At 50.8% G+C, this 19,135-nt stretch overlaps 7 protein-coding genes across 7 annotated transcripts; 4 read left to right on the top strand and 3 right to left on the bottom strand.

The window, feature by feature from the left end:
- Positions 1–505: 505 nt before the first annotated feature.
- Positions 506–6,136, bottom strand: An15g02900 (uncharacterized protein; the record flags this gene model as incomplete). The annotated part of the gene is made up of 3 exons (XM_001396791.1): positions 506–1,237; positions 1,291–1,560; positions 1,628–6,136. The coding sequence occupies 3 exons, from the start codon at positions 6,134–6,136 to the stop codon at positions 506–508; spliced, it is 5,511 nt and encodes a 1,836-aa protein (XP_001396828.1).
- A 1,127-nt stretch (positions 6,137–7,263) lies between these two features.
- On the bottom strand, positions 7,264–7,579 carry An15g02910 (uncharacterized protein; the record flags this gene model as incomplete). The annotated part of the gene is made up of 3 exons (XM_059744563.1): positions 7,264–7,374; positions 7,495–7,525; positions 7,572–7,579. The coding sequence occupies 3 exons, from the start codon at positions 7,577–7,579 to the stop codon at positions 7,264–7,266; spliced, it is 150 nt and encodes a 49-aa protein (XP_059602487.1).
- Positions 7,580–8,337: 758 nt separating this feature from the next.
- An15g02920 (hypothetical protein) lies at positions 8,338–8,750 on the bottom strand (the record flags this gene model as incomplete). Its single annotated transcript, XM_059744564.1, has 2 exons — positions 8,338–8,433; positions 8,619–8,750. The coding sequence occupies 2 exons, from the start codon at positions 8,748–8,750 to the stop codon at positions 8,338–8,340; spliced, it is 228 nt and encodes a 75-aa protein (XP_059602488.1).
- Positions 8,751–8,993: 243 nt separating this feature from the next.
- On the top strand, positions 8,994–13,761 carry An15g02930 (uncharacterized protein; the record flags this gene model as incomplete). The annotated part of the gene is made up of 5 exons (XM_001396794.1): positions 8,994–9,571; positions 9,658–11,170; positions 11,276–12,769; positions 12,820–13,283; positions 13,338–13,761. The coding sequence occupies 5 exons, from the start codon at positions 8,994–8,996 to the stop codon at positions 13,759–13,761; spliced, it is 4,473 nt and encodes a 1,490-aa protein (XP_001396831.1).
- Positions 13,762–14,214: 453 nt separating this feature from the next.
- Positions 14,215–14,933, top strand: An15g02940 (hypothetical protein; the record flags this gene model as incomplete). The annotated part of the gene is made up of 4 exons (XM_059744565.1): positions 14,215–14,310; positions 14,383–14,538; positions 14,644–14,736; positions 14,826–14,933. 4 exons carry the CDS (start codon positions 14,215–14,217, stop codon positions 14,931–14,933), a joined length of 453 nt encoding a protein of 150 aa, XP_059602489.1.
- A 509-nt stretch (positions 14,934–15,442) lies between these two features.
- Positions 15,443–16,491, top strand: An15g02950 (hypothetical protein; the record flags this gene model as incomplete). The annotated part of the gene is made up of 3 exons (XM_059744566.1): positions 15,443–15,583; positions 15,634–15,904; positions 16,118–16,491. 3 exons carry the CDS (start codon positions 15,443–15,445, stop codon positions 16,489–16,491), a joined length of 786 nt encoding a protein of 261 aa, XP_059602490.1.
- Positions 16,492–16,704: 213 nt separating this feature from the next.
- Positions 16,705–18,307, top strand: An15g02960 (uncharacterized protein; the record flags this gene model as incomplete). The annotated part of the gene is made up of 2 exons (XM_059744567.1): positions 16,705–16,781; positions 16,924–18,307. The coding sequence occupies 2 exons, from the start codon at positions 16,705–16,707 to the stop codon at positions 18,305–18,307; spliced, it is 1,461 nt and encodes a 486-aa protein (XP_059602491.1).
- Between the last annotated feature and the right edge of the window lie 828 nt (positions 18,308–19,135).

A 19,135-nucleotide genomic window follows, 5' to 3' on the forward strand; every position in this document is an offset into this window, starting at 1 on the left:
ATGAATATTTCTCTTTTTGTTTTGTTTAATTTTGGAAAATTTCCCGGCAGGTTTCAGGTGCCAGTCAACCAGCTGTTGGTATCTACCACTAGCTAGTTCGGTCTAGTCAAATGATTGATGGAGGGAAGAAGCTGTGTTACACATATATATTAGGTGAGCAAACAGTTACCAAAATTGAGCTTTATGCATTACAATGCGAGGCTATCTTATGTATGTCTGACTGACTATGCCAACTATGTATGTACAAGATCAACAAACCCGTACTCAATGGCCCAAAAAGAATCTGCCCTGGAGTACGGCAAGAAAAGATAAAGATGAAGGGAAAGGAATATATTCACCATGAAATAAGAAGGGTAAAAATGGGGGTATAGAGTCAAAAAGAAAAAATGATAATAATGGGGTAAGAGAGAAGTCGAAAGAGAAAGGGGGAAGTGGGGAAAATCGAATGAAAATGAGAGCTGGCACACGTCAAAATTTCCGCACAAGTGGCTCACTAGTATGGAAATTAATCCTTTTGCCCTTCGTTCTCGATCAACTCCAGAATCAATTGACTTCGCTCGTATTCAGGATGTTGCATGCATATCTTGACCGTGCGGCCATTATTTGCCAGGGAAGCACCGTTGGACAATCCGCTGGAGAGGTTGACAGCACCTCCGGTGCTTGTAGGGATGCTGTTCGCACCAGAGCCCGGCATGTGGCTGCCATCGTCAAGGCAGACGACCCCGTGGCCCGGGATCACCTGGCGAAGGCGGCCGTTCATGGCATTACGCACCTCAACAAAGTCATCATTGAACAAGATGAGGAACCTTCCGTAGAGGCACGCAGAGTGGGCGTGTCCCACAAATTCCATAACCACGCTGCGTGATACATCGCCATGTTTGTTCACATACACGGCACATTCAGTGTATACGACCAGGAATTCGCTGTCACTGAGGCGGAACATGCCTAGTGGGCGTAGAGCACCAATCCGCTGAGCTATACTGCTAAGGTGGGCTTGCGCTTCAGGTGGGGCTTCAGATCGGAAATCGGGGACCGACCACGTGTGTTTCTTGTCGATGGTGAGAATCTCGATGCCGCGATGAGTGGAGATTGCCAAGGAAGAGTGGAAGAGATTCATGCCATAGCTCTCGGCAGGGATGTAAAACTCATCGTACTCCCGGAAGAATTCCGTCTGCGAACGACGAGAGAAAAGGCGGCTTCTGCTGCTGGACGACTTCTGCGCGACTGGCTCAAGTATCTATGAACTCTCATGAGTATGCGGAACAACGTGGGGGACATGGCAGCGCAAACCTTGAAAGTAGACGACAGTCCATCACGCTTCTTGTACATAACCAAAGTCCGGTCTTTCATGTGCCCTGCTGCAAAGAAACCTACTTCTCGACTACCCGATAGTTTCTGCGGCGCTCGACGCGACGAGTCTGTCGTTGCCTGTGCTGCAACGCCGCTCGGAGGGCACACAACATCCAGGTGGTAAGCAATCAGCGACTTGTCCGCAATGAGCAGAAACACGTTGAATTCTTCAAAGACAGCAATTTGTGTCACGCGTACAATGGGTATAACCTTAAACGGCACAATTAGTATGTGGACGGTGTGTAGACAATATATGTGGTAGCAAAGAGCTACTTACCCGAGTCCAGCCACGAGGGTCATTGTAGTCCGAAACATACACACCATAGTCAGTGCCAATGGCGCACCTCATCCGACCAGGAGGCTGCTGGAAGACCGTGGCACAGTGGACCCCAGTCCGGCAAACCGGCGCCGGCCGTGGTGAGCCATGATACCGCTCTTCTACGTCCTTGATCGCACGATCAAGTGGCGTCCCGTCGATAATAACACCAGTAGGAATGTACGAGTTGTCGGAGGTGGCAAATGCAGTGTCAGCGAGAACACGAAGCCTGAACGGCTCCGCATTCTGCGCGAACAAGGCGGCAGCATGTTTGGTCTTCGCCTCGGTAATCTTGTCACACCAGTCTTGCCTGTTTTGGGCCGAAAAGGCATAGAGTGTATAGGTTCCTGCTTTCCCGAGGTGCTTGACCTTAAAAGGATACAGGATCTTGTCGTCTTTGGAACTCTCCAGAACTGTGGCAGGTACCAGAGCTCTGCCTCCGTTCAAATTGCCCGAGATGCCAGAATTGCCGCTGGCGGTATGGGTTAAAGGCCCGCCGGCAGCACCACGGCCAGCAACGGCGGCTGGTGATTGCGCCACGACTCCGCGGACGGCAGACTTTACGACCGGGTCATCATTGGTGCTCTCAAGAACCAGAAGATCCATGGGGATTGGCAATTTGGATACATCGTAGCTCTCGTATTTCACGGTTCTCGACGGGTCCCTAGCTGTGAAGGCCTTTGCAAGTACCAAGTAATGGTCGAAAAGTATGGCGTGAGTGTCCACCAAGAATCTTGTTCGTGTCCCTGGCCGCTGCAGGTCTCCCCGGAAGACGATTTCGCGGCCCAGATGCTCCAGATTGAGTTCAACGTCCTTCTTCATCTCCGGGCGGAGCTGAAGCTTGGTAGAAAGCTCCATGAGATCAACCTTCCTACTCATCTCACCCACCTTATGATCACATTCAAGTGCCACCATTTTAATCTCATCAATCGCTTGTGCCAAATTTGCTTTCTCCTCGGAATCTTTGACCATGTTCTTGTGCACCGTCGAGAGCAGCAGGGTGTACCGCTGGATACGAGTGATGGGAGCCTTGAGGTACGTGTCCCAGCTGAGACGATTCGAAAGCTTGTGGTCACGGACTTGGTTAAGGAACTGCCGGAAATGAACGTTCCTCTCTGCTTCCTTGCGCACCACGTAATTGGCATTCGGGAACGTCGCCGCGTAGTCGATATAGGCCATCTTTGCCTTTCGAATCCATTCCCGGAAAATATCACTAAAACCAGCGATGAATGGACCCTGCTCTTTCTGACGATACTTGAGTTGAGCCAAGAGATGGTCTTCGTTGACTTTCTTGACGGCATCTACCTTCCCAAACACATCGTTCAAGAACCGGTTTAGGCGCTTCGGTGCAATCACCGACGGTTGCATATTTGCCAGCTGATCCCGGTAGAGCTCGCGCAGAACGTCCAGCTGGGATATGTAGGAATCTTCGGTTGTCACAATCTCGTGCAAATTGTTCTGTCGATCAATCTCTTTCTTTGAGTGCGTCTCCCAAACTTCCTTGGGGACCTTGTAAAAAGTCACCCAGTCTTCTGCTTTCTTCTCTGGCTCCATCATCTGAGCTTTGAGATTGACCTTTTTCAGCGTCCGCATGCAGTGGTGCGAATAGCAACGTCCGAACACTTCCGCTTCCTGTTCATGAAGGCGGGAGGAGTAGCATCCTGTGCCCGTTATCTGGAATAGGACGCCTGACAAAGTTCCAGTGCCGAACTTGACCCATTCCTCATCCTTCACCAAGGCTCCCTCCGCCAGCATGTTCTTGACTACCCGTGCGGCTAGAGTTTCCGCATCAGCCATGTTCATCGTCGGGACTTTGTGGGTGAACAAAGCAACAATTGCCTCAACGATCGCATGTTCCTTTAAATCCGTCTCATCTTCGCTAAGCTCTCGGATCCAAGCTAGAATGGAGCTCAACGCCCATGGCTCCGTACAGCGTCGGAATTGTACTGAAGACAATTTTGTTGGGTTGAACTTCTTACGGCGTCCCGCAGGGATGGTGGGCAGATCAAGCGTCATGGCAGCTGCAGCATCCGGGGAAACATCAAGCTTGAGCGCGCCATACTGTTGCTGCCGTAATAGCTCCTGTTGCTGTTTATACTTCGCCCGGTCTGCATCGGTTTTCGATCTGATAGGGGGGTCAGTACGAGGCCCAATTGGATGACTCGACAGAGAAGTCGACCGTGGAACTTGGGTAGGGCTGGACACGGTCGAAGAAGCGTACGAGTCTGGAGCAACAGGGAAATGGGAAGGTGTATACTGGGTAGAGCCCCGCCCGTCACCCTGCTCGTGGTGCCGGTACGTCCCTGCCGGCATCAAATGCGACATTAAGCTCGGGTTACTCGCCGGCTCGACGGGAGCCGGTGGAAGTGGCCGCATGCCAGGGTGGAAGAAGAGGTCCCCAGGCTCCTCTCCCCTGCCTGAGCTCTCACTTCCCGAGTGTTGCAGACCATTATGTTCGGACAAGGGCCCGTCGGTCTCATCGCCGTAATCGAAACTCATCCGGCGTCCATACGCTCCAGGCTCTGACAAGCCCCCGGTGCCACCAGCGTCCACTCGTGCATGATGTTGCATATCAGTGTACGGATACCCAGAAGCATCGAGCGCTGTAGGTGGGTAGTCATAATCATCCGAATACTCCTCATGGCCATCTGCAAAAGGGTTAGAGCCTCTCATGGAGCCGGAAGAGGGCGCAAGCCTAGGATGACCAGCGTCATCATTATGGCCATTTGCGTAGTGATCCGTCTCGTCATATTGTGAGGCACGACGGTAGCTTTCGCTATAGGACCCAAGCTCATCCTGCTGCCAGTCTTGCTGAGGAGACGGTACGCGATTCTCGGATCGCGCTCCATATGCACTTATGATGGAAGCAGTGGTCTCCCGCCGCGCACGGTCTTGCAGGCGTTCGGCTTGTGCTTTGTCTTCCTCATCTGCCATTTGCAGCATAGCTAGACCTGCAGCAGCCTCTGCATCACTATCATCGCTATACGCATCGTAATTCACATATTGGCCTGTGCCAGTGGCGATACTGCCATTGGTGTGAGTATGTCTCTCGTCAGGGGACAGCCGCGGACCTGGTGAAACGCTATTTGACGGTTCCAGGACCAACGCACTGTTAGAATTCCCATGTGATGGATCCAAGCTATAGCCAGGCTCCCCAGTTGTCCGTCGATCCGCAACTGCAGCCTCGACCTCTTCCATCAGCTCATCATAGCCCGGCCTGGTATTGGGTCGACTATCCCGGCTTCCATATCCGTTGGCAGCCATATAGGGGTCTGCATCTGCATCCGCATCAATGGGAGGGCCAGGCAGCGGGCGCGACTGCGGGTGTCGAGTCAAAGTGTCTGTCCTACGCGGTGACATTTGCGTTTGAGTGGGATAGATCGGCGGTGTTGGAAGGGATCGTCCTGAACCGGGGCGTGTCAAACTAGACCGCTTGCCGAAGGCTTCTTCGGTGGGTGTCGAGTGGACTGGGGGTGCAGGAGGTTGTTCATCGAACGAAGTAATCACATCTCCAGGGTGAGGCAGCGACTGCGGCATGTGGGTTGGAACTTGTGCACTTCCAGCGTAGGGATGGCTTGCAACGTTCGCAGAAACAGCAGTAGAAGAGCTGTTGGCAGATATATAGGTAGCATTAGTTGTAGAAGGTGATGCTGTGCCGTAGGATAAAGAGCCAGATGAGAGTGTGGTTGAGGATGATGCCTGCTGAGTTGTGAACCCGTACTGCATACCTGGCGAAGCATTTCCATACTGCGGAGACGGACGGCTTCCATACGGATGGTCCGGTCCCCGAGGCGGTGGAGGCGGCGGCAACTGCGGGTGTGGAGGACCCCAAGTTTGGGGTGTAGGGGGGGCATTTGCAAAGGCGCTTGTTGGCTGTCTCTGCACCGGGGATGCGACGAAGCTAGCAGGCTGGTAGGCGGCTGGATTATAGGGCTGGTGGCCGGAGGCTGTCGTGCTGCTATACGAGGTGCTAGGCCCACTATACGCCAGCGGACTGAAGCCTACCTGCTGCTGCGATGGTGTAGGGGGCAAGGCATATTGTTGGGGGTTGTATGCAACCTGGGTAGGTGATGTGGCGGCCGGGACCGACGAGGTATACTGGTATTGGTAACTTGATTGTGAGGAAGCCCGGGTGCGCGACAACTGAGGCGAAGTGGGCGCAGGGACGTGCGCATATCGAGGGTCTGCGTAATCATCTCGTCCAGTATTAAGGACATTGTAGCTCGATTGGCCCTCGGCCGGTGCATTCCAGCCCGGATAACGAGCATTCACCTCGGTGGACCTGGTGTTCTGGGAATTAGGGGAGCCCAAGAGACCCGCGTCATCCCCCACATTATAACTGGGCATCCTTCGCAATTGTGGGCTTGTCGGCTGGGTGGGATACAGGTCATAACGGTTGTGCTGAGTGGGATTCGGCGGGGAACCGGGCGGCTGATTGTAGGCTGGATAACCATTTTGGTAGTGCGCCATGGTTGTTCAAGGAGGCCCAGCGGAAAATGAACGGCAGGTTGGACAAAACTGACTGCACGCGACAGCGAGAGTTAGGAAGACGAGGCTCCGGAACGGCCTGGGAAGGATTCTCCCGGGTTGAGTGAAGCTAGATCGGCTCACTTCAGACACTGACAGAAACCACCGGAAGCCCCGATCACGCTCAGGGCCAGCCTTACCACCGCGAGATAAGATGTAGGAACTAGTCGTAGCACCAGTTACCACCAACAGTGGATTGTTGGTAACGATGGGAGGTCGAGCCTCATCCGGACGTCGGCCGACCACAATTAAGAAGGAGGTCCGGGGAAAAGAGATCCACCTCTAGGCATACCCCAGCAGACAAGGGGGAGGGGGATGTCCCACGGTCGGAAAGAATATCGTTCGTGGTGAAATGAAACAGTAGACCAGAGGGCACGAGGAGGGGAGGATTAGGTGGAGGGGATAGGGGGTGGGGAAGGGCGTGAAAGATTGAACGGAGGGAAAAAGAGAGAGGGATTGATGATCTGGTCTTGGAGTAACAGTCCGTCAGTCCGATGGTGGTTGTTTTTGTGCCGGTGGGCACTCCTCCTCTCCTAACTCTTACTACTAGTAGTTAATCGCTGTGCCGGTTAGGTAGGCGGTCAGTTTGTCATCTTCTGTGCCTGATGCTGGGTGTCTGCCATGCCTGTATGCCTGATTGTCGGCGAGAATGCGAGTGGTCAAGTCAGTCTACATGAAGGAGATCTATCTCCTACTCAGCAATCCGTTTGGAAAATCTGGAAAAATTTGATGGGAGGAGACTCAGTGATTTCCACGCAATCTTGATCGATCCAGACATCAAAACCGCAGCGTTTGTTTACTTATTGTCAGTCTTTACAAAGTCGGCAAGCCATGGCTATAAGATTACAAATAGAAAAAGGAAAAAAAAGAAAAGGAAAGGAAAAAGAGATAGATAATAATGCAAGCTGCTGCAACTGTAGTTTATTTCAACTTAGCGTATATTATTATTACTGATACTGCAGTGGCTAACTATGGCGGCGGCTCAGTCTTACCCGAACCGAGCACAAGACTCATCCTGCCTCATGGTAACTAAAGGGCCTTGATTGAAGTCAAGAATCGAAATACCCTGATCAACTGAATGTTTTTGTTTCACCTCGTAGTCCACTCAAGATAAATCTGCTGTATGGCATTGAAGCATATTGTAAATCTTGCCATAATCTACGGTTTTCCTGTGACACAAACTTTAAGCACATATAAATATAGAAAGTGTCATATGTCATATTTAGGGGCCTAAGGGAGAGCGTGACGAGGCCAACCCAAACATAGAAATAGTCAATAGTTCAGTTACAAGATTTATATACATTTTCAGTGGTTTTTGTTAGTTCTTTGTATCTACAGCATTAGTAGTTATATAAAAAGTAGGAGTAGTACTACGAACACAATCATCTTTTCAATGCCATTAACTGAAACCTCAACCGGAAACCTACTCTATCTAGCCATGATCGCTTCTGCAACAGTACCACCTACACATTGCTATATATAGTTAGCCTGTGTGACTTCCGGGATACTATGATCAGGGACAGCTGAAATTGCGTGAGGGTATACCCATGCTGTACGACTAGTATTGTTGTGACCTGTAGCTAATATCAAAGCAGCATGACTTTCCTTATCCTTTTTTAAGGCACTATAGAAGAGAAACTTCATCGGGCTGCGATGTTATCCCTACGAGCCCCCTCCTCCTCTAAGAGTAACGGCGGTGGAAATTGCCTTGTGTGTTAAACATCATGTGGCTTGATATTTGTTTGTCAGTAATGGCATCGGAAGACCATGCTTCCGAATGCTATTCTGATCTGTCATATGACTTGGAGATCGGTACTGGTTGCAAATACCTGCAAAGGCAAATCTCCAGCTCAAATAAGAGGAGGGGTGGTATTTATTACAGACACAAGATTGATGAATAGGCACGCACTGCTTGGAATGGAATTGCAACCTTACAGAGCAAGTTCAGACATCCCAAAGCGATCCATAATCCATTGTCGGTTTACAGGGGAATGGTAATATGGTATACGGTATAGTGGTAGTGGCTCACTATCTTCCATGGTAACTATCTGACAGCTCGGAAGGGTTTAGATCCGGGGTAACGGTGGGGTTTTGCGGATGCAGAGCTAAAAAGCCCCCGAGATACGCATTCAATACGCACCCAATCAGGGCCTGCCTGGAGAACCTTCCGCGGAAGTGACGCTGAGATAATGAGCGATGACCGAATTGGGCCTATGATGAATACGACTTGGTGATGGAACCTGAAAAATACCTTCGCCGTTATATTTCACTTTCGGCGAGTCATTCACAAGCTACCTCATATATGACCCTGTTTCTGGTCATGAGCTCATCATAGGATAGGAGATGGCAATCAAGTCGTAGTCGAACAGTTAAACAGCATAGAGTTGATCTTGTGTCCGGGAAGGAACTGAGAGGCCGTGTGTACCTGATTGCTCAACATACTTAACTTTCCGCAGATACGGGCCTGGATCACCAGACAAGGATCAGGTAGCTCTTTGAGCCCGATGCCCATGTGAAGTCGGATGCTGGCTTTCCGTCTTCCGGGTTTCGAGACCATCGACAATGTACCAGGTAACGAACCTTATTGAATCACTGAAACTTTAGGGCCCCTTTCATCTGTTCTCTGACTACCTTAACATGCCCTCTCAGTCCTTCCTTCCTTGCTTTCTTCCCTTTTCTCCTGTTGTAGTTTGGGTCTCCTGCATCTCTGTGTTTTGTCTGACAGTGGACTTGCCGTTGCTTGTTTACAATTCTAGTGACCTACTATGCATTGCGTAACCTCAGATTGGTGACAATTGTTATGGCCAGTCAGCCAGCCCCTCCTGCGCCCTTTGGGACCCGGGCTATCACCGCTGCGCTGGGCTCGGAGCTGGAAAGTTCAATGCGCGCGACCATCACCTCTGGGGGAAAGACGGAGAGCTCAGATTCCGCTTGTTTAGAATCGGAAGACAGTATCAGACGGGAAGATCAGGAGGCAATAACCACCCTGGCGCGCAGCCTTTCACAGTTATCCAGTAAAAGCAGCATCGGCGAGGGGACGAATACCTTCCTTGATCCTACTAGCGACCCGGAGCTGGACCCCAATTCGGATCAGTTCAACTCGCGGAAATGGACGAAGAACTTACTTAGAATCACCTCGCGTGATCCAGATCGCTATCCTCGCCGCACGGCCGGCGTCTCCATTCGCAACTTGAACGTCTTCGGCTACGGAACTGCAGCTGATTACCAGACAAATGTCGCAAACATGTGGCTGAAAGGATTCGGTTGGCTTCGAGAAAAGCTCGGTTGTGGGAAGAAAGTCAGAATTGATATTCTTCGCAACTTCGAGGGATTCGTTCACAGCGGCGAGCTGCTGGTAGTACTTGGCCGCCCTGGAAGGTAAATTCACGCAGTGCTGCTTTCCAGCCTCTCAATTACGTGATGTGGAAACCCATGTTCATATTGCTAACGGGTAATACTTATAGTGGTTGCTCGACCTTTCTCAAGACCATTGCAGGCGAGACTCACGGCTTATGGCTCGACCATGGAACAGATATTCAATATCAGGGTATATCTTGGGATGAGATGCATAGCCGTTTCCGAGGTGAAGTCATATACCAAGCGGAAACCGAAATTCACTTCCCTCAACTCTCAGTAGGCGATACGTTGCACTTTGCAGCACATGCTCGTACACCATCCAACAGATTCCCGGGTGTGACTAGAGAGCAGTACGCAACCCATATGCGCGATGTTGTCATGGCAATGTTGGGCCTGAGCCATACCATGAACACGCGTGTGGGTAATGAATATATCCGAGGTGTGTCCGGAGGGGAAAGGAAGCGTGTCAGTATAGCTGAGACCATATTGTGCGGGTGTCCTTTGCAATGTTGGGACAACAGTACGCGCGGCCTGGATAGCTCAACGGCTTTGGAGTTCGTCCGTAAGTTACGGCTTTCCACGGACTATACAGGGTCTACCGCAATCGTGGCAATCTACCAAGCTAGTCAAGCTATCTATGATATATTTGACAAGGTCATTGTTCTCTACGAAGGCCGGCAAATATACTTCGGGCGCTCCGGGGATGCCAGACAGTTCTTCATCGAAATGGGATTTGATTGCCCAGACCGACAAACCACTGCCGATTTCTTAACTTCCTTGACCAGTCCAACGGAAAGAAAGGTCCGTGAAGGTTATGAGCGCTTGGTGCCTCGTACCCCTGATGAGTTTGCTGCTCGATGGAGAGACAGCGCTGAGAGAAAGCAGCTGCTCGCTGACATTGAGGCTTTTCAGCACGAGTTCCCACTAGGAGGAGAAAAATTGACAGAATTCAACCGCTCTCGTGCGGCCGAAAAGGCTAAAAGGACACGGGCAAGATCACCCTACACGCTATCGTACCCTATGCAAGTTCGATTGTGCCTTCGCAGAGGGTTTCAGCGTCTCAAGGGTGATATGAGTATGACCTTGGCCGGTGTTATCGGCAATAGTGTCATGGCCTTGGTTATCTCTAGCGTGTTCTACAACCTTGGGCCTACGACAGATAGTTTTTTCCAACGAGGAGCCCTGATTTTCTTTGGAATATTGTTGAACGGATTCGCAAGTGCGCTTGAGATCCTTACTCTATGGCAGCAACGACCGATAGTAGAGAAGCATGATAAGTACGCTCTCTATCATCCATCGGCAGAGGCAATCAGTTCCATGATTGTTGATCTTCCTTCGAAAGCAATCGTCTCAGTGGTATTCAATCTATTCCTTTATTTCATGTCCAATTTACGCCGTACCCCTGGACACTTCTTTGTGTTCTACTTATTCTCCGTGACAACTACTTTGACCATGTCCAACATCTTCCGTTGGACAGGAGCGATTTCGCGATCTATGGCCCAGGCGATGGTACCTTCTTCGATCTTCATGCTGATTCTCGTGATATACACGGGTTTTACGATCCCGGTCCGCAATATGCATCCCTGGTTCCGATGGTTGAACTACTTGGACCCAATAGCTGTAAGTGTGCCTGCATAACCAGTCAACAATACCACACCCACACCTTGCTTGCAATTCAACACCAACTCTGCTCAAGCCCCATGACCATTGCTAACATTTGGGTAGTATGCTTTCGAATCTCTCATGATCAACGAATTTAGTGAGCGTCGTTTCCCGTGTGCAGTTTATGTACCTTCGGGGCCAGGCTACGAAGATGCTCCTATTAGCTCCAAGATCTGCAGCCAGAATGGTGCAGTGGCCGGTCAAGACTACATTGATGGCGACAGATACCTGAATGTCTCTTTTCAATACTACCGATCTCACCTTTGGCGCAACTATGGCATTCTATTGGGTTTTATGTTCTTCTCCCTCGCACTTTACATCATCAGCAGTGAACTGGTCCGCGCGAAGCCTTCGAAAGGCGAGATTCTGGTCTTTCCTCGCGGGAAGATTCCTGCATTTGCAAGACGGATCCCTGGTGACGGGGATGTGGAAAGCTGTCCAGCCTCGGAGAAGTACGCCGTCGATGGTGAAGAGCCTGACCATACAGCCGCCATTGTCAAACAAACATCCATATTTCACTGGCAAGATGTCTGCTACGATATCAAGGTCAAGGGGCAGCCACGCAGGATCCTTGATCATGTGGATGGATGGGTTAAACCAGGCACTTTGACTGCCTTGATGGGTGTAACTGGAGCCGGGAAGACATCTCTCCTCGATGTATTAGCCAACCGGGTGACCATGGGCGTGGTTACTGGCGATATGCTAATTGACGGGAGGATGCGGGACGACTCATTTCAGAGGAAGACTGGTTATGTCCAACAGCAAGATTTGCACTTGGAAACAACCACGGTGCGGGAAGCCCTCATATTCAGCGCACTTCTTCGTCAGCCAGCTACTACACCGCGAAAGGAAAAGCTCGCGTACGTGGAAGAGGTGATCAAAATGCTGAACATGGAAGCTTACGCAGAAGCCATTGTCGGCGTTTTGGGTGAGGGCTTAAACGTTGAGCAGAGGAAAAGATTGACCATCGGAGTAGAAATCGCAGCTAAGCCCGACCTTCTTCTATTTTTCGACGAGCCCACTTCAGGACTCGACAGTCAAACTGCATGGTCTATCTGCTCCCTTATGCGAAAGCTAGCAGATCATGGACAAGCAATCCTATGTACCATTCATCAACCATCAGCAATCCTAATGCAGCAGTTCGATCGGCTGCTATTCCTAGCAAAAGGCGGCAAGACGGTGTACTTTGGAGAGCTTGGACAGAACATGGAGACCTTGATAAAATACTTCGAGGGGAAAGGCTCTTCGAAATGTCCCCCGAACGCTAACCCTGCCGAGTGGATGTTGGAAGTAATTGGAGCTGCCCCAGGATCCCATGCTGACAGAGATTGGACAGAGGTGTGGAATCAAAGTCCTGAGCGCACTCAGGTACGTCTAGACCTTGCCGAGATGAAGCAAGAACTACTGCAGCGGCCACCACCTCCTCTCATGGTGGGGTATGGAGCGTTTGCCATGCCTCTTTGGGCGCAATTTGCCCTTTGTCTGCAGCGGATGTTCCAACAATATTGGCGTAGTCCTTCATACATCTACTCAAAGGCTGTCATGTGTGTTATACCAGTAAGTATCTCGTGGTCCTCTCGGTATGCAGAGCTAACCGGCCACCATAGCCGATATTTATTGGCTTCACGTTTTGGCGAGAGCCGAACAGTCTTCAAGGGTTACAGAACCAGATGTTCGCCATTTTCATGCTGTTGATCATCTTTCCCAACTTGGTGCAACAGATGATGCCATACTTCGCAAGACAGCGAGCTCTGTATGAAGTTCGAGAAAGGCCCTCCAAAACGTATTCTTGGGTAGCTTTCATATTAGCCAGTGTACTGGTCGAGTTGCCCTGGAACATACTCATGGCTGTTCCGGCGTACTTCTGCTGGTACTATCCAATCGGCCTCTATCGCAACGCCATTCCAACACATACGGTCACCGAAAGAGGTGGCACCATGTTTCTTCTCGTTCTTATCTTTATGGTGTTTACCTCAACATTCAGTTCTATGGTCATCGCAGGCATTGAACAGCCAGATACAGGTAGCAACATCGCCCAACTTCTGTTCTCGTTCTGCCTGATTTTTAACGGGTAAGTCAGACCGCATCGCTTGTCTGTCAGGAAGGCTTATCGTTGTGAATCTAGCGTCCTGGCCACCCCGTCTGCCCTTCCTCGCTTTTGGATTTTCATGTACCGGGTTTCACCCTTCACCTATCTGGTATCCTCCGTCTTAAGTGTGGGCATCGCAGGAAATGACGTTGAGTGCTCCGATATTGAGCTGCTGCATATCCCACCTCCAACGGGACAAAACTGCTCCGGTTACCTAGACGAATATGTTCGCAACTACCAAGCAACCCTACTCAATCCCGAAGATACCACCGAATGCCTTGTGTGCTCGATCTCGAAGACCGATCAGTATCTGAGCGCGCTGAGCATGAGCTACTCGGACCGGTGGCGTAATGTGGGTATTCTCTTCGCGTTCATTGTGTTCAACGCTATCGCAGCCGTTTTCTTGTACTGGCTGGTGCGAGTGCCGAAGAAGAAATCGGTCAAGGAGAAGGAAGAGTAGGCTGGAAGGACAGGAAACATAGATGGAGAAGCCTAGATTGGCATGGCGGAGGCTAGATCATCTTCTTACAAAGTAGAGTAGATATGGGGGTATTTGGCTTGCATAGTTACTAGTCTTAGCTCCTTCGTATGTCGGCACGTCATCGCTAGTCTACAGGCCATAGTCTTTTCATCTAATATGAATGCCACACTATGTTCTTTCAATCTCCCCGATTCAGATAACCTAGGGTAACATTTCACCAGAGTCTAGATGCAGCCGGCACAATACCCCAACAAGGCGCATTGTCACCATTGCACAAAACGCTACGTTGTGGCTTTGCCTTGCCCATGATGTCATTTAATCGTACAGAACAGAGTACAATGATTTCATCGAAGCTAGACATAGATATTCCCGCATAATACATACATACATGTGAGGGCACCCAGGCGTCACTGGGGCTGTGGTGCAACACGCATGCGGTGTGCCGCGCCTGCAGCGCAGAGCGCAGCCCGGGCGGGCGTGAGATCCAGACCCAGACCAGGCCAGACCAAATCAAAAGATGGAAAGGATGTCCGCCCGGGCGCTGGATGAAATGAAATGAAATGATGGATCGATGGAGGGATATTCCCGGTTGGGGAAGAGGGGAAAGAAAAAGCCTCCTCGGGGAATGTTGAATGCACAACATTACCGTCGCACCAGGCAAAGATTCTGGGCGATAAATTACCATACGTGATTGTTACCGATTGGGCTTCCAGGAGCAGGGATGTTCATCCGCGTCGCTCGGAGTCGGACTCAGAGGTAACTAACTAGTAACTAGTTATGGTGGTTAGTTAGCTAGTTAGTTGGCCAACCCAATTGAGTAAGAGTCACAGTCAGAGTAACTACTCTGTACTCCATAGCTAGACTGGAGTTAACCGCGCGATCATGTGGCTTTCTGAATTAATTTCCCGGAAGCTTCCGACCACGCTTGCTAGCTGCGAGGGAGCTGCAGTCATGGTGGATTCGCACTAATTTTTCCTTCCGTGCTGGTAGTCATCGAAAGATTCAATGTTATCATTGTTGCCGTCCATTAGCGGGGGTTGTAGGGGTGTCCTGATCACTTGGCAATACTGTCGGAGACAAGGGTTCGAAGGAAAGAAGCCTCGCAAGACTTCGTGGCAGATGAGACGACGGCGAATCATTTTACGAAGTAGTAAGGCAGATTCGAGGGCACAGCCAACGCCTCAGCCACACGAGGATTCCGCTCGGTGGTTTGTGTGTCTCCGATGTTGGTTGTCCAGCATGCCAGTGTAGCGCGACTTTGACCAGGCCTGATACGCTGGCCTGAGAGTTTTGGACGGGGATGACAGCAAACGACCTTAGAACTAATCGCCGGGATAAAGTCCGATGCGACATGGCCTTGTTAACTTGTTTAGTCAACTGTGCCTTGGCCAGCAATTGGTGCTCATCACAAGATCGGCCTATGACTCGATCAACGCTACCCCGTAGTACCAAAGTAGTGTATCCATAATCATCAATGTTTAATTTCGTCCTTAACGAAGTGCCCTATGAGAGGTTAAGTACTCCCATGATCTTCGAGCGGTGACACAGTGGATTTTTTTCGGCCCCCCAAAATAGGCACTAAGTGGACTCAAGCAGCTGCGTCCACAAGATGCACATTGCTTCGTGAACTTTCATATTAACGACCGGAGTCCAGCAGATGATGGACAGGAAAGGGGTAGATAGTAGGAAGTGGGTCAATGCTCTTCCAGTAATGCGTTATCCCATCCAAGCGACGATAACGAATCCCAGCTCGGAGGATGACCAAGGTGCTAACGAGAGACACCACCAGACGATACTAACGGTATGAGCTGTCAGACCCTAAGCGGATATCCTGGGCGGGTGGCACCCCAGGGGCTATCCGCAGGTGTCTCCTCCGATCAAGAGTTAGTGACTTCTTGTCATTCTTCCTGTGTTCTCTGTGCACCATTCCAGAAGCGTGTCGGGGAACAGCGTGGCGCGGGCTTAGTGCCGTGCGTGCATGGGCAACAGGGCCAAACCGCACCCTGGAAAAGGTCAACAACTGGGCAAGAGGCAACCAACTATGGACAGATCAGGATTCCGCTAATCGTCGACCATTACCCGTTTGAGAGTTCCCGCAGCATAACATCGAATGGGAGCGAGGGTTGATGCAGCGAATGACTCGAAATGTTGGTTCACAATCAGACGAGCTCGACGATAACGCTCGCTAAATTGACCCGCGGCAGCCCCGTATAGTTTGGCCCCCGAAACCCTGTGGTGCTTAGTGGTTCCTCCGTTGCCCGACTAATGCAGCATTAGCTCAACACTGCCTATCATTGAGGCTGAACTGCCTTCTCTGGGTGTGTTGGGCAAAGAGACGAGAGGCCAGCAAGGCCAATCACACGTTGGAATGTGGATGCGCGAAATTTGGGCTGTAAGCCACGAGGGTGTGGAAATAGTCTGACGCCAGAGACTGGCAAAGACACACTTCCAAGCGCGAATGGATTGTTGTCGCTCACCGTCTTTGCGGCTCTCTCGGGGGAGGCGGACGGTCGGAGAAGCCTGGAGACAGGCCCAACCTTTTGCCCAGATCGATCATTTCCTCTGGTGGATGCCGCCGTTCTGTCAATCCCTAAACACGAGGGCCACCATCCTTGCAGCCCACAGGCGCCGTCTTACGACGATGCCAGCCAAACCTTCCACGGCGGAATCGATACCCACCTAGAAGTAAGGAAAATTAAATTGCATTAACGATCGTAAAATAAAATTGGGAGAAAATGGAAAGAAAGAAAAAAGAAAATAATAAAAAAAGGGGGGACTTCTCCCGAAATCGCAGATTATGACTGGCTGATTCGAGTAGGTTGACATCCAGACGCCCGGCCTAGAAGATTATCGGCCGACGCTGCAGGGGCGCACTACTCCGGCTTCCCAAGGTGCACTCCAACCTGATGCTCTCGACAAATAATGGCTCAGTCTGTTCAGTCGATGCGGCTCAACAATGGCCTTGACTCCACGCTCCTCTCGGTTCGCAGTGACCCATCGTGTGTACCGCCCTCGTAGGCCAGTACATAACCATGGCACCCCCAGCTGAAGAGGTACTGCCTCTGGTTTCCGTTGCTATAAAGCAGCGACCTTTCAGCTGGCATAGCTTTGGATCCCTGGAAAGCAAGCACAACGTCGCAGCTTATACATGATGGCCCACTTTCAACCCTTCCCAGACCTCCCGCATACATCCTCCGAGGACAATCTGCCCCAGGATTATGAACTATTTCCCTGTCAGTACGAGCCTTATGCGGACCCCACGGCTATTCAACGCCCTTCAAGCTTCCAACTTCATCTCTCTCCTCCTATCGACCTACCTATGAAGAACCCTTACATCGCCCCGTCCATGTCGTGGTCAAACGAGCCAGTCTTACCTCAAAACACCGACGCATTGACTGCTACTTCTTCTGAGTTCGGCTCACCTTGGAGCAATGAACTCGTCTCCAGTCCAGAAGCGAAAGACAGTCTCGCCACCGGTAGCTCGAGTTGGCTCAGCATGGGATGCTATATGTCTCCTCCATACACCTGCGACGAAGTCGCACTTCCGCCATTGGGGTTCGGGTCTTGTTCTTCCCCATCCGCTCTAACAGACGTTGACAGTCTGGTGGCGCCTTCCCAAGTATATCCCGACCCCGACCCTATTGTGAAACTTGAGTCAGATTCGGAGCATGTTATGGGCGGAACGTTTTGCTACAACAGCCCTCCCCAGCACGATGAATTCGATACCGGCTGTGACATTCAAAGTTGCCAATACGCAGAGACAGCAAGTCAGCAAGAAGCCTGTGGCTCTTCCGGTGATCAGCTCAAGACACCGAGGCTGTCTAGCACGAACACAGGCCGCATCAGCAAGAAGCGGCCTCGCAAAACATCCACCAAAGCAAAATCTACCTCTGCAGCTCGGGCCCTTACCAAGACCGGGAGTAAGAAGGAAAGTGCGAAGTCCAGCCGGGTATTCATCTGCAGCTTTTCCCACTATGGATGCCAGAGTACCTTCGTTTCGAAGAACGAGTGGAAGCGCCATGTGACCTCGCAGCACATCCAACCTGGGTTCTACCGTTGTGACGTCGGACGCTGCAGTCTGGATAATCTCAAGGGCAAGGATCAGGACACGAACAACAGTTGTGCCTCATTCAACGAGACACATCTTGTGAATGACTTCAACCGAAAGGATCTCTTCACCCAACACCAGCGTCGCATGCATGCTCCCTGGGTCGGACGCAACAGCAAGAAGCCCGAAACTGAGAAAGAGCGCGATGATTTCGAGCAGAGCCTTGAAGCGATTCGGGCTCGTTGCTGGCATGAACAGCGCAAGCCACCTACCCAGAGCGCCTGTGGTTTCTGTGGACAGCGGTTCATTGGAGTCCGGAGTTGGAACGATCGAATGGAGCATGTTGGTCGTCACTACGAGAAAGGTGACGCGGACCATGAAGCCGAGGATACTTTCTTGCGCCAATGGGCAGTGGAAGAGGACATCATCCGGCAGGTGGAAGGGGAGTGGAAGTTGGTCGGTCTTTGTGAGAAGTGAAGTGAAGGCTACAATTCCTTCCCAAACGATCCAACTGCTGCCCCTCCCCGCCTTCCTTTTCCTCTTCTCTAACCTTTTATTTTTCTGGGTTTGACCTGCTTCTTTATTTTCTCTTTATTTCCTATGTTGATTCATCTACTTCCTTTTAATACTCCCGGTCTGGCTATGGATTCTGCACGTCTACGTGTGCGGGACTGACTGAGATGATGATTAATGACTGATATCCTGTATTCACTATGTTTTATGTCATGTTTATTGGACCCCTTTGAGGTTTCCCTGGTTTTGCACAATACCCCATACACACTGAGAGAAAGAAGCAAGGGATTGCTGAGCTACATGGTTCTGGTTTTCGGCATTATTCGAGCACGTGGAGTTCATGACGAATAGAGAATGCGATGATACACCATTCTTACCACTATACTGCATATTCTACCATTCCGTAAGATAATACCCGATAGATACTACTCTTAAGATAGACAGGTAAGTAAGTAATTCATCCTCAGCCGCAGCGACTGTGAGATCGACCAACCAGTTCAGCTCGCCTCACATTTCCAGAGACCCCCTCACCAATCATTCCCAGACACTAAAGTAGCATCGTCCGGTGCATGTCAGCATAGCCCCCCATTCCAGATACTGCAAATCCACCAGAATATGGAGCCCGAAAAGAAGTGAAACGTTCCACGTGGCACGGGTACCCCCGGCGCTCCAAAACGAGAGTTTCCCATCCGATCAGTAGTATACTGGGACTGACCTACGTAGCTGGCCCCTTTCTTCCTTCTTCCTTCCTTCCTTTCCTCCTTCTAGTCCAGTCCATTTCTCTCCACTACC

This window comes from Aspergillus niger (assembly GCF_000002855.4).
Source record: "Aspergillus niger supercontig An15".
Classification (NCBI taxonomy): domain Eukaryota; kingdom Fungi; phylum Ascomycota; class Eurotiomycetes; order Eurotiales; family Aspergillaceae; genus Aspergillus; species Aspergillus niger.